This window comes from Austrofundulus limnaeus, unplaced genomic scaffold (assembly GCF_001266775.1).
Source record: "Austrofundulus limnaeus strain Quisiro unplaced genomic scaffold, Austrofundulus_limnaeus-1.0 Scaffold69, whole genome shotgun sequence".
NCBI lineage: Eukaryota > Metazoa > Chordata > Actinopteri > Cyprinodontiformes > Rivulidae > Austrofundulus > Austrofundulus limnaeus.
In genome coordinates this window covers 1,334,187-1,345,991 of record NW_013952471.1, presented here as the reverse complement: position 1 = coordinate 1,345,991, position 11,805 = coordinate 1,334,187, and the positions used below count along the sequence as shown (strand labels likewise).

The following is an 11,805-nucleotide window of genomic DNA, read 5'->3' as shown; positions in this document are numbered from 1 at the left end:
AATGGCATTTAAACCAAATGGGGACTCAACTTTTGTCCCCAAATGCAACAGTTGTCCCCAAATGTAGACATTTAGTCTTAAAATTGCCCCCAAATATCACCAAAGCCGAACCCACACATACACACGGATCAGTGAAGTGGGGTTGGGAATAAACGTCAATCCTCCTTTTCTTCTAATATATGGGATTGTTTGTAATATTCTTATTTTTCTTTTTTGTGTTTTTTAGTTCAAACTCAACAGGGCCATGTTCATGTTTGACAGACTGAGTTGTTGATTGTTGACATGGAGATAAACCAAAAATCAGATGCTCTTATCAAAGTGTGCAATGTTTCCTGCAGGGGCTCAGAGCTACTGCACATTGAGCTACTGAACTGTGCTAACATTGAAGGATGGCATAGTGTCTGCTGACTCAGTTATTGACTTCTTTAAAATGTTGTTTACTTGATTTTTAACATCTGTCTTGTAAAACTGTCTTCATCCAGTGGGTTCTTCATGCTGCAGCTTTGCAGGCCGTCACACCACATGCAGGGATTACTGTGAGGCCATCTTCAGGACAGACTCCACCCCCACAGAGTCCCAGATCAAGTCTGTCAAAACCTACTGTCAGAGCCAGAGTCACAAGCTGCTGGAGTGTGTCAACAACTTCACAGAGTCCTACCCCGTACGCAGCCCCATCGACAGTACGTCCATCTGGGCTCGTTCTGTTCACACACTGTCTGGACTGACAAACACCACAGCAACTACCTGATAACACTATTGCCTACCTAAAATACCACTGATTAAAACAACAGAGCTAAAAAATAAAATCAGACCTCGATAGGAAAACAAAACAAAAACAAAAAAATCAATCCAACATGGGTCCTGATTCTGATCTGTTTTCTCAGATACAACCCCAAATTCCAATGAAGTTGGAACGTTGTGTAAAACAAATAAAAACAGAATATGATGATTTGTAAATCCTTTCAACCAATATTCAATTGAATTCACTACAAAGACAAGACATTTATGTTTAAACATTCAAAAGCTGGGACAGGGACAACAAAAGACTGGTAAAGTTAAGGAATTCTTTAAAAACACCTGCTTTTAATTCCACAGGTGATTATGTTTATTGGAAACAGGTGAGCGTCATGGTTGGGTATGAAAGGAGAATCCCCAAAAGGCTCAGTCCTTTACAAGCAGGGTGGGGCAAGGTTTATCACTTTGTGAACAACAGCGTGGACAAATAGTCCAACAGTTTAAGAACATTTCTCAATATACAGTTGCAAGAAATTTAAGGATTTTATCATCTACAGTCCGGAATATCAAAAATATCCAGAAGATCTGTGGTTTGTCCTGATTCAGAGAATCTGGCCAGATATCAACACCCAGAAACACAGTCTGCTTCTCTTATCTGGTCTGGGCCCGAGCTCATCTGAGATGGACTGACACAAAGTGGAAAAGTGTTATGTGGTCTGACAAGTCCACATTTCAAATTGTCTTAGGAAATCATGGACGTCGTGTCCTCTGGACCAAAGAGGAAAAGGACTGTCTGTATTGTTATCAGCAAAGTTCAAAAGTCAGCCTCTCTGCTGGTATGGGGGTGTGTTAGTGCCCATGGTATGGATAACTGTCACATCTGTGAAGGCTCCATTAATGCTAAAAGTTACAAACAGGTTTTGGAGCAACACATGCTGCCATCCAAGCCATGTCTTTTTCAGGGACGTCTCTGCTTATTTCAGCAAGRCRATGCCAAGCCACGTTCTGCAGGTGTTACAGCAGCGTGGCTTCGTAGCAAGTGTGGATACTAGACTGGCCTGCCTGCAGTCCAGACCTGACTCCCATTGAAAATGTGTGGAGCATTATGAMRTGCAAAATACAACAACGTAGACCCTGGATTGTTGAGCAACTGAAGTTGTTCATCAAGCAAGAATAAGAAAGAGCTCCACCTACAAAGCTTTAACAATCCGTGTCCTCAGTTCCCAAACACTTATTGAGTGTTTTTAAAAGAAAAGGTGATGTAACACTGGTAAACATGACCTTGTCCCAGCTTTTTTGGAACGTGTTGCTGGCACCAAATTCAAAATGAGTGAATATTTGCAAAGTATCAATAAAGTTTCTTTGTTTGAACAATAAATACCTTGTCTTTGTAGAGTATTTTTAGTGTACTCTATTGAATATACTGTAGGTTAAAAAGGATTTGCACATCGCCATGTTCTGTTTTTATTTGTGTTTTACACAACGTCGAAGCTTCACTGGAATTTTGATTCACTGAAAAAAGGAGCTGGTAKAGAACCTGTCTAACATTAGTGTGCATGTATCAGCTTAATTAACTTGTGCTGTTGTTTGTTCAACCCCAGATTTTTCAACCCTGATAAAACCCTGTGWTCCCTCCCTTCCAGGTCTGTACTGCTGCGACCGGGCGGAGGCCACCCATTGTCAGGTAGCCTGCCGGCGGATCCTGCGCACCATGAATACAGAGCATGAGATCATGGAYGGTCTGATCAATGAGTGCGGCGCCCAGCCCCTCCCTCAGGACCCCATGTGGCAGTGTTTTCTGGAAAGTGCTCACCCTCCTTCCCCCACTGAGGAGATCCCCCATCCAGGCAAGATGGACCTTGCCAAGCTGCACTGCTGCTCCAAAGCGAACACGTCTCACTGCAGGTACCACAGCAGACTCTGCTTCTGTGAGAGAGGTACTTGGTTCTGCAGGACCCGTGCTGTGACTAACCATGTGCCGTGCTCTGACAGGGACATGTGCCAGAGGATCAGCACCCACTGGGGCAGCCAGACGTGGCACGATTTCGACCGCACTTGTGAGTACAACCCTGTGGAGACGGAGCTCATCAACTGCCTGGCAGATGTTGGAGAGCCCTGCCAGTTGGGCTGCAAGGACCTGACGTACTGCACCAACTTCAACGACCGGTCAGAACCTGCTTCTGCTGCTGACGGGGTCCAACTGAGACACCCTGGCTGGGCCCCGAGATAGATATGCTGTAAATAGATGCAGGGCAGGKGCGGTTCTAGGGGCAGGGCCACTGGGAAATTGGCCCCTGCTGAAATCTGATTGGCCCCGTGAAGTGGCCCTGTCCTGTCACTCATCTGCCCTTTGCCTGAGAGCAATGATGGTGGCTGCAGTTCCATGCCCAAACACTAGAGGCACTAATGAGTCAAACAGTAAAGTCCAGCATAAGTCAATCTTACAGAAGTCTTCTTCTCTTCTTTAAAAGACTTAAACAATTTTGCAAAAAATATCTTTCAACTGGCAAATAATGGCTTCRTTTTGTCACATGGTTTGAGAATATTTTATTCATGTACAGTAAAAATGCACGCAACATTGATAAGGAGAATTTAAGTTTTTTTAATAACATTACATTATGTTACGATTGTTGGAACATACAGTATGTGACCGGTTCAATTTATACACCTTACCAAAACTGAGGATTTATGTGCAAGAAAAAAAAAGAAGGCACTTGACCAGCATTAAAGAAACTSTAGAACCATAGCTATAGGTTTGCCTCCTGTCTACACTGCCAATTATCTGACTKACTTTAGATGATCCCTACCAATCAAAGAAAACATCTGGCGTTAATCAGAGGGACATCTGGAAGCAATCTTTAATTCTTCATTTTACGCCCGCACATGCAGGCGATGCAAAGGCTTTTTGAAATCATAGTGTTTCTTGTGACAAATGAATTGCTTTATGAGGGCTTTAATGTGTTTAAAATCTCAAAAGACTTTGAAAACTCCAATTAGTGGAAGATGTTGCTTTTATGAGGGTCTGAAAATGGGTGTGGCAAAATGCGCCATCAGCGCCAATTATTTTGGGAGCATGATCTAGTTTTACTTAAGCTGTGAAATTTTGTACACAACTCACCAATTTACATAAAAAACTTGTAGACTGTACAGCCTAAAGCCCCCGGGAAGTTTTTGTTTGTTAGTTTGTTTTTTAAATCAATGGGAAGTTGGCCAATTGTAACAGAGATGCTAATTCAGGGTCTTGCTCATGTCACTCCTCCAAACGTTTTTGAAATATTGTCTTCAGTCTTGATCAGTATAGTACTAAACTGTGTACGAGTACACCGATTGCAGTTTTCTAGCCGATCACTGACCTTTAAAAAGTCAAACCTGCTGATTCCATTTTTGGCCGATAACCGATTTTTTAAATAGCTGATGCTGTCAGGTGTTATAATGTCACAATACACCTTCAATGTTTCAACCTTATTTTATTGAAAAGCATTTAACAATACCTTTGAAACAATAAGAACGTGTTTTACTGGACATTAGGTAGATCTTACAGCAGAGCAAAAGGGGCCAGTGGTTGATATTCAGACCTTTGTGGAGGTAGATGAGAAGCCAAACATTTCCTCTGATCGTATCGAAGTAACAGCCGATCTCCTAAAATTAAGGACATCAGTGCCAATAAATCGGCCAACCAATTTATTAGCGCACCCCTACTACTAAGGCATAGTAGATTTTAAAAAGCTTGAGTTTTTATCATAGATTGTGGCCATGGCTAGACTTCATAATTGGACTTCTCACCATGAAAGACTAAATTGCTCCAACAGACACATAACATCACAGTTTGGTCCTCAATGCATCAAAGTTTGTGGATGTGGCAAAATAGCGAAATGGTGCCCTCTATAGATGTTTAAACCAGTGGTTCCCAAAGTTGGGGTTTGGACTCACAGTGGGGTCCTGAAACATCAAGGTGGGGTCCTGAAAAATATTTTTTTAAATTAATTACACAAAAAAATGAGAACTAAGAACATTTTTTCCCTTTGTTTTCACAAAATAAAAAGATTAGGGTACTTAAAATGGACAAAAATAGCGTAATAAATAATGTTATTATGCGCTTATTTATTTGACATGAAAACAATRTTTATCAACCAACAACAGCTGGGGCACAAGGTCTCTGCTGCTGGTATTTTGTGGGTCAAAAGCTGAAAAGTTTGGTAACACTGGTTTAAACAACCTTTTCCTATTCCAACACATCGGTGTATGAGTCTGAAAGTTGGAACACTTGTTAAAGACACCAAGGATTACAAAAAAAATCTCCTGCTCCATTGTCTTGAAGCAAACAGGAAGTCAGCCATTTTGAATAGTCATGATTTTAAAGTTTTCAGGCCCTTATATCTAAATAAATTTCTCCTTGAGATGTTYTAATAAGTGATCAGATTCAAACTTGGTCAATACTCTGACATGGAAGATTAAAAATGATCAAAAGCTTCAGTTTTCACCCACATTCTGAAGGTGTGTCTACACTTWGCCACAATACAGACATTTAAAGCAAAATTGTTTTAATGTCAACACAGAACCTCTGATCTGCACCAAAGTGTAAATGTGTCATAGTCTGGTTCTCAACATGTCAGTACTCAGCCATCACTTTAAGCCCGCCCACTGAGAACAGGAAGTTGTGAGTTCTTATCTGACCTGYGTTTTCATAAAATCTTCAAATTTAGACAGAAAACCAATTATGATGGGATGTTCATCTGAAGACATTTTTGAACTGTCCAGAACTTATTAGGGGTGTCCCGATACCAGTTTTTTCAAGACTGAGTACGAGTATTTCAGTTTAGGTGCTCGCCGATACCAATATGATACCAAGTAGCGGGGTTCGCAGGGTGTTTTCCTTCTTTGACGGATTTTGGATGCAAAAATCTGACAGTCATCCTTCATTTTGACAGATTACACACACCTGACCACTTGGTGCTGACATGCAGACAGTTTCAACTTTACACACAGAGAACATCACAGAGCTCACTAAATCAATCAATAAAAAAGAACCATTTCTGTCAACTCTGAGAACTGACGGCAGTGCATTAATGAGTTATGGACAAGAGGCTGTGGAGCGTGCAGCTGAACTGCTGCTGCAGGATGATTCTCCCACTGGTGGGGGGGGTTGTTGGATCAGGTAACGACAAGAGTCTTGCTGACTTCTGATCATTTCAACTGGTGAAATAAATCATCTTACGTTTCAAAAGTCAGAGATAGAGTTAAATGTATTCAGCTAGACAATGACATGGTGTGGATTATCTGTTCAACTTGTTGAATTTTAAACAGAATAAAAAGAGTATCGGCCGACTTTTACGAGTATGAGTACTTGATGCTGGTATCGGTATCGGGACACCCCTATAACTTATATTTGAACAAACACCACCTTAAAATTCAGGAAGTGTTTTTTGCGTGGGGGGTGGCCTCACTTATTGCTCAGTATTATGACACGAGCTGGAGGGTTGCCAGGGTGTGAAGGGCTGTTCATCACTGCTTGCAGCTTTAATTAACATTTGTTCTATTCACAGAATTCCAATAAAACTCTTGTTTATGTGCTGTTCATGTGTGTGTGTGTGTGTGTGTGTGTGTGTGCGTGCGTGCGTGCGTGTGTGTGTGTGTGTAGGCCCACAGAGCTGTTCCGCAGCTGTAACGTGCAGTCCGATCAGGGTGCCATGAGCGACATCAAGCTGTGGTCCAATGGGACAATCCAGATGCCGTTCATGGCCATCCCAGTGCTGGACATCAGGAAGTGTCTGCCTGACATGTGGAAGGCTGTGGCCTGTTCTCTGCAGATCAAACCGTGCCACAGCAAGTTCAGAGGGAGCGCCATATGCAAGTAGGTCTGCTGCTGTAAAAAGTTTAAACAAAATCACTTCAACCACAAGCACAGGCTTTTTTTAAGGGTAAATTGCTCTGGTGGCAATCTGTTGCAGCTAACATCATCATGTTCTGTTAAGTATTTTCTATCAAAAACAATTTTTATGCAAATGCTGTGCTGCAGAAGTATTTACAATGGCATAAAATACTAAAAAAATAACCAATGAAAAGCTGTCCTTGCTGTTAAATTGCCTTTCATCAGAATTATTTTAGAAAACAAACTAATGAAACTGGTCTTTATAAAAAGGCTGTTGCCCCTGACTTAATATTTTGTTGCCTAATCTTTTGAGACATTCACTTTAATTTAATGAATTCTGTAACTCTCTTGAGAYGTCAGCACCAGTCTACGGGTATTTTGGGTCACTCTTAGTGAGCAAACTCAGGTTTGCAGGGTGTTTTCTCCAGACAGCGTGTTTCAGCTCCTTCCACAGSTGTTCAGTAAGATTCATCAGGGCTGAGAGTTATCATTTAGATTCAGTTTGGCATTAATTTTCCTCTTGTGGCCACGTCCAGGAAGGTTGGCTTCAGTCCTCTGAACCTTAAAATGAATATTATGYTCAGTGTGTTGCACRCCATGATACCAAGCAGCCCAGTGASTACATTTTATTCTTTAATTAGACGKACTAATTACAGGATTAAAAGCACATGTGATGCTAATTAAAAGACACAGTATAGTTTAACATGTCCCTGTGGTGAAATTAGTTTCCATGTTTCACCCTCTTTGTGAAAGCCAGTTTCATGARTTTATTTTATTTAAATAATTCTGTTGAACTGAAATTAAAAAGTGATTTCCTTTAGTTGTTTCCTCCCAATTTTTCCACTGTCTGTATCTCTAAGCCTGGATGATTAGGTGACTGAAAGCTCATTATTAATGATTAGTTTGTTTATGACTCCTGAAGTTTCTGCTACTTTTTTCCTTCAAAATCTTTCTTCTTTCCTGTCAAAGTAAATCTAAGCAGCCAGTAATGASTCATTCATGCCTTCACAGTTCTTAGAAACCCTGTGCTGAATAAATATTTCTGAAAGGCACAAGTATTGATATATAATTCAAATAATCAAAATATCAGATTTTAATTCCTCCACTTATTAAAAATGACTTCAGAATGTGTGTGTGAGCTGCAAACGGGCTCTCGTGTTGCAACAGGACCGGTGCTGCAGGATGTTCTGGATGGTTTTGGTGCTGGATTCTTATCTAATCTTTTCTCAGGTCAGACTGTGTGGACATCCTGACCCAGTGTGGGGACAGGAAACGCTTCCATGAAGGACAAACCCCAGAGAGGATCTGTGAGCAGCTGTCTCCCATCGATGACCCTGAGCACTGCATCCCCCTCCACAGATACCTCAGTGAGTTACTGTCCTCTGGGAGGGAGGGAGGCCAACACTTTGCCAGCCAACCTGTTTGTTGYGTACCGGGAAACAACAAACATGTACATCTATGGGCTTTTTAAGCTGAATCTAATCATACTTGTGGTTTGGTTTTAGAGATAATTCAACTCTCCAGTCCACCTCTTCTGCACTTACTGTAAAATTCCTTGAAGAAATATATATTACCTGCCTCTTTTCATGTCAGAGTTTTAATTCACAGTAATAGTAATAATAATACATTTTAATTGAAGGCACCTATCTGGCACTCAAGGCAACAGATATATGCMTRTAAAAACATATAAATACTCAATTACAAGCAGCAACAGACTGAAATGATGAAGTACTGTCAAGGATGACACCCAGACTCRTAATTTAAAGGGAGGGAGAAACTAAATTGTTGTCAAAATGAGTAGAAATTCAGTTCTACCTCTGTTTAGTTTAGGAGAATTAGAAGAAAATAAAGGTTTGAGTTCATTAAGGCAATTGGTAAGGGTGGACAACATTGGGTTTACTGGAAAGGTAGAGCACGGTGTCATCCATGTAACAATGAAAGTGAATGTCATATTTGGGAAAAATGTAACCAATGGGAAGGAAGTAAATAACGAGGGGCTCTAGGACAAAGCCCAGGGGCACACCGGTGGTTACGGTAGATGATTTGGAAACAAAAGACTGAAGCTGGTTGAACTGAGTGTGACCAGAAATTTGGTGCCCACCMCAGCCACATCTTGTGAGATGTGCTAATGCTCAGAGTATGTTAAGGATGACTCTCAGCTACTATAAACTTTACCATATTATTCGTAAATTTGAYTTATTACATTTTTGGTGTTGGTAAAGTTTTCCTAGCTGTGAAAGCCATCCTTAATGGGGTACAGACTCCAAAGTTAATCTGTTGTAGACGTTCATCCAGTGTTTAATATTTAAGATTTTGATTTTAATTCATCCTGTGGTTCGAAAGATATTAAACTAACGGTGCARACAAAGAAACACTCATTCTGTACATGGGCAAAAACAATGTCCCCCTGCCTTCAGTAATGGGAGATAACAAAGCTTTCTAGCAGCAAGATTTCAGTTCAGMTTGTTTTTGACGGATCAGATTAACAGGCGCCGTTTCTCCACCCCTGCAGTGCCCAGTTCCTTGGGYGATGCCAGGGTTGAGGAGGTCATCCATCCATGCAACCCCAACCCATGTCCCAGCAACAACATCTGCCAGGTGAACAGAAAGGGCTGCAACGATTTGAGCAACTGTGAGCCGTATCTTTGTGAACCAGGTACACACCCCCGCCCTCACACAAACACACACACAATCCAAGTCATTTCACTCACCCGATGTGTGTGCGTGTGTCAGGGTGTAAACTGGGCGAGGCCTCAGAGTTTCTGGTGCATCAGGGCGCTCGAACACAGGTTCCAAGCTCCTCTGGTCTTGCTGGTTGTTACGAGGTGTGCACCTGTGGTCCCAGTGGGCGCCTGGAGAACTGCGTGGAGATGCCATGTGTGGAGACCAACAAGGTCTGCATCGTGGAGGGCCAGAGGAAGAGTAAGACATGTCTCTTCTTTCAGTTAGCAGAACCATATCTATAGTTCCTAAAAGAAAATGTCTGACTTGTGCTTTGTAAATTTAAGACCTAGCATTGTTTGAGGGACTGCATGTCGCCCACTGCCTTTCATACTGTGGATCGTCTTGAACTAAGAATGAGCAGAGTTATAGTTCTTTTGGTCAAACAATGTAAATGACATAATGAATGATTTCATGCAATATTATGAGATCATGTGCGATGTGTTAATGCTCAAGGGATAACTCTCAGCTTCAACTACACAAAATTTTATCTACACCTGAAGAGTTATAGCCATTTTTGTGTTAGCTAAGGTTGACTAGCTACGGTCTGCTTAGTGGTTCATGAGATATTTTGCTAACAAAATGGTTGATTAGAAATTTAGTGCAAATGTTTTAAGCAAAAATATTGCAGTGTGTAGTGCTTAGGATCAGTCTCAGCTACTACCACACTAAATCTTAGCAAAAACTTTGTAGAACTAGCTGAGTACAGCCATGTTTGCATTTTCTAATGTCAGGTGACTGTAGTGACCGTCTTATTGAGTTGACTCCAAAATTTAATTATTTGTAGATGTGTACATCCAATCAATACTTTATGAGAGTTTCAATAAAGTTTGTCCTGTGACTCATCATGACAGATTTTGATGATATGTAAGTACACACTGACACAGGCGAAAATATTTTCCACCTTTGCTTTTTGCCAGCGGCTAAACTAATCTTTTATATTAACAATAATAAATAAAGCTACAGGAGGAGTTCTGAGTCAAAAAACTTTAATAAAAACAGAAAAATACCAAGCAAGCATACAAGGAATCTTCAGTGTTTGCACAGTGACACCCTAAAACCAGTAAAATATCAGATATTTTTAACCCTAACCAGCAGTCATCTTCATCTTTAATGCCCCACCCTCAACACAATACAACACTTAGTAGCTTTAGCAGCAGAGGCTTATTTAAATGGGGGGTATTTTGTATTTTCCAGGCTTATACAGTAGTTAAATTGTATACCACAATCAAGAAATTACGTTACCTTCAGTTGTTATGAAAATGCTGGACATATAAAAAATAAATTTGACTTTGAATCATAATCTAACTAAATGCCTTGAAATTGGCCTCCCACTTCAGCACGTGGTCACAGCAATGCTTCAGGGGAGGGGTAATCTGTGTGGCACCAGCTCAGCTGCAGACTGAGAGACTGGGAGGAGCTTTGTACAAACAGGTGGTGCTTTGTACCGGCAAGTGTTTAGTGTGTTTAGTTTTACATGACTAATATGATATAAAACCCTAAAAAGACGTTTTTGCACGTTTTTACAGTACGCTCTAATAGGTTCAGTTCATTTTAATTTATCATTGTAGCAGGTTTTGGTTAAATTTTGGTTAAAAAATTTTGGTTAAGTTTTGGTTAAAAACCTTTTGTTTTTGGAGACATAAAAAGATCTTGTCCTTGCAGCGCGCTAACAAAGCTAGCAAGTAAAAGTCATGGCTGCCAGCCAACAACAAATATTAAAATCTTCTAATTGTTTTTATGTTTAATTTCACTCCTTCTGTTTAGAAGTGACTTTTTAAACGTGAACCTGTAACCATCCATCAGCAATGTTAACCTCTAATATCCAGTCTTTTGTCGGTGTTGTGTTGTTTCTATCAGACCATGGCACCTCCTTCCAGACCGACTGCAACACCTGTTCCTGCTTCGCCGGCGAAACAATCTGCTCTAACAGGAAGTGTCCCGGCTCCAGCTTCCCAGCTGCTGGTCACGTCCCTGGTTTGTCTTTTTATTGGTTTAACTGAGATTAAATTATGATTAGGTTGACCCGTCTTGTATAAGGTCAAGAAGGTTGTCAAAAAGACAAGCTGTGTTCATAAAACCAACATGTTACTGTGCTGTAACCGTTGTCTTGTTGGTGAGTCAACATTGTGAGAAAACAGGTACATTTTCATTGYGGTCACATTGAGATCTTAGTGTTTGGGACCCAGTTTAGAGCAGTTTTTGAAAATCAGAGTGTATAGCATGTAAACTATTTTCTAGACCAGGGGTGTCAAACTCCAGTCCTCGAGGGCCACTATCCTGCATGTTTTAGAGGTTTTCCAGCTCCAACACACCTGATTCAGTGATTGAATTAACTCTTCAAATTGGGCAGAAGCCTGTTAATTACCCAGCGATCAAAATCAGGTGTGTGTCATAACTTTAAGATGCATTATCGCCATCTTTTGTACTGGAGTGTGGGCCAGAGTATCTAACCTATATTCGTGAATATAGTCCTGTCT

The 11,805-nt window shown here is 40.8% G+C and overlaps 1 protein-coding gene across 1 annotated transcript in view; it reads left to right on the top strand.

Moving 5' to 3' along the window:
- The window catches only part of reck (reversion-inducing-cysteine-rich protein with kazal motifs), a 56,085-nt gene that overhangs the window by 37,592 nt on the left and 6,688 nt on the right, over positions 1-11,805 (top strand). The window contains exons 8-15 of the mRNA XM_014010468.1: positions 483-680; positions 2,379-2,640; positions 2,728-2,901; positions 6,374-6,586; positions 7,835-7,971; positions 9,117-9,260; positions 9,338-9,526; positions 11,186-11,302. Coding sequence (XP_013865922.1) covers positions 483-680; positions 2,379-2,640; positions 2,728-2,901; positions 6,374-6,586; positions 7,835-7,971; positions 9,117-9,260; positions 9,338-9,526; positions 11,186-11,302 — 1,434 coding nt within the window. The remainder of the gene's footprint in view (positions 1-482; positions 681-2,378; positions 2,641-2,727; positions 2,902-6,373; positions 6,587-7,834; positions 7,972-9,116; positions 9,261-9,337; positions 9,527-11,185; positions 11,303-11,805) is intronic.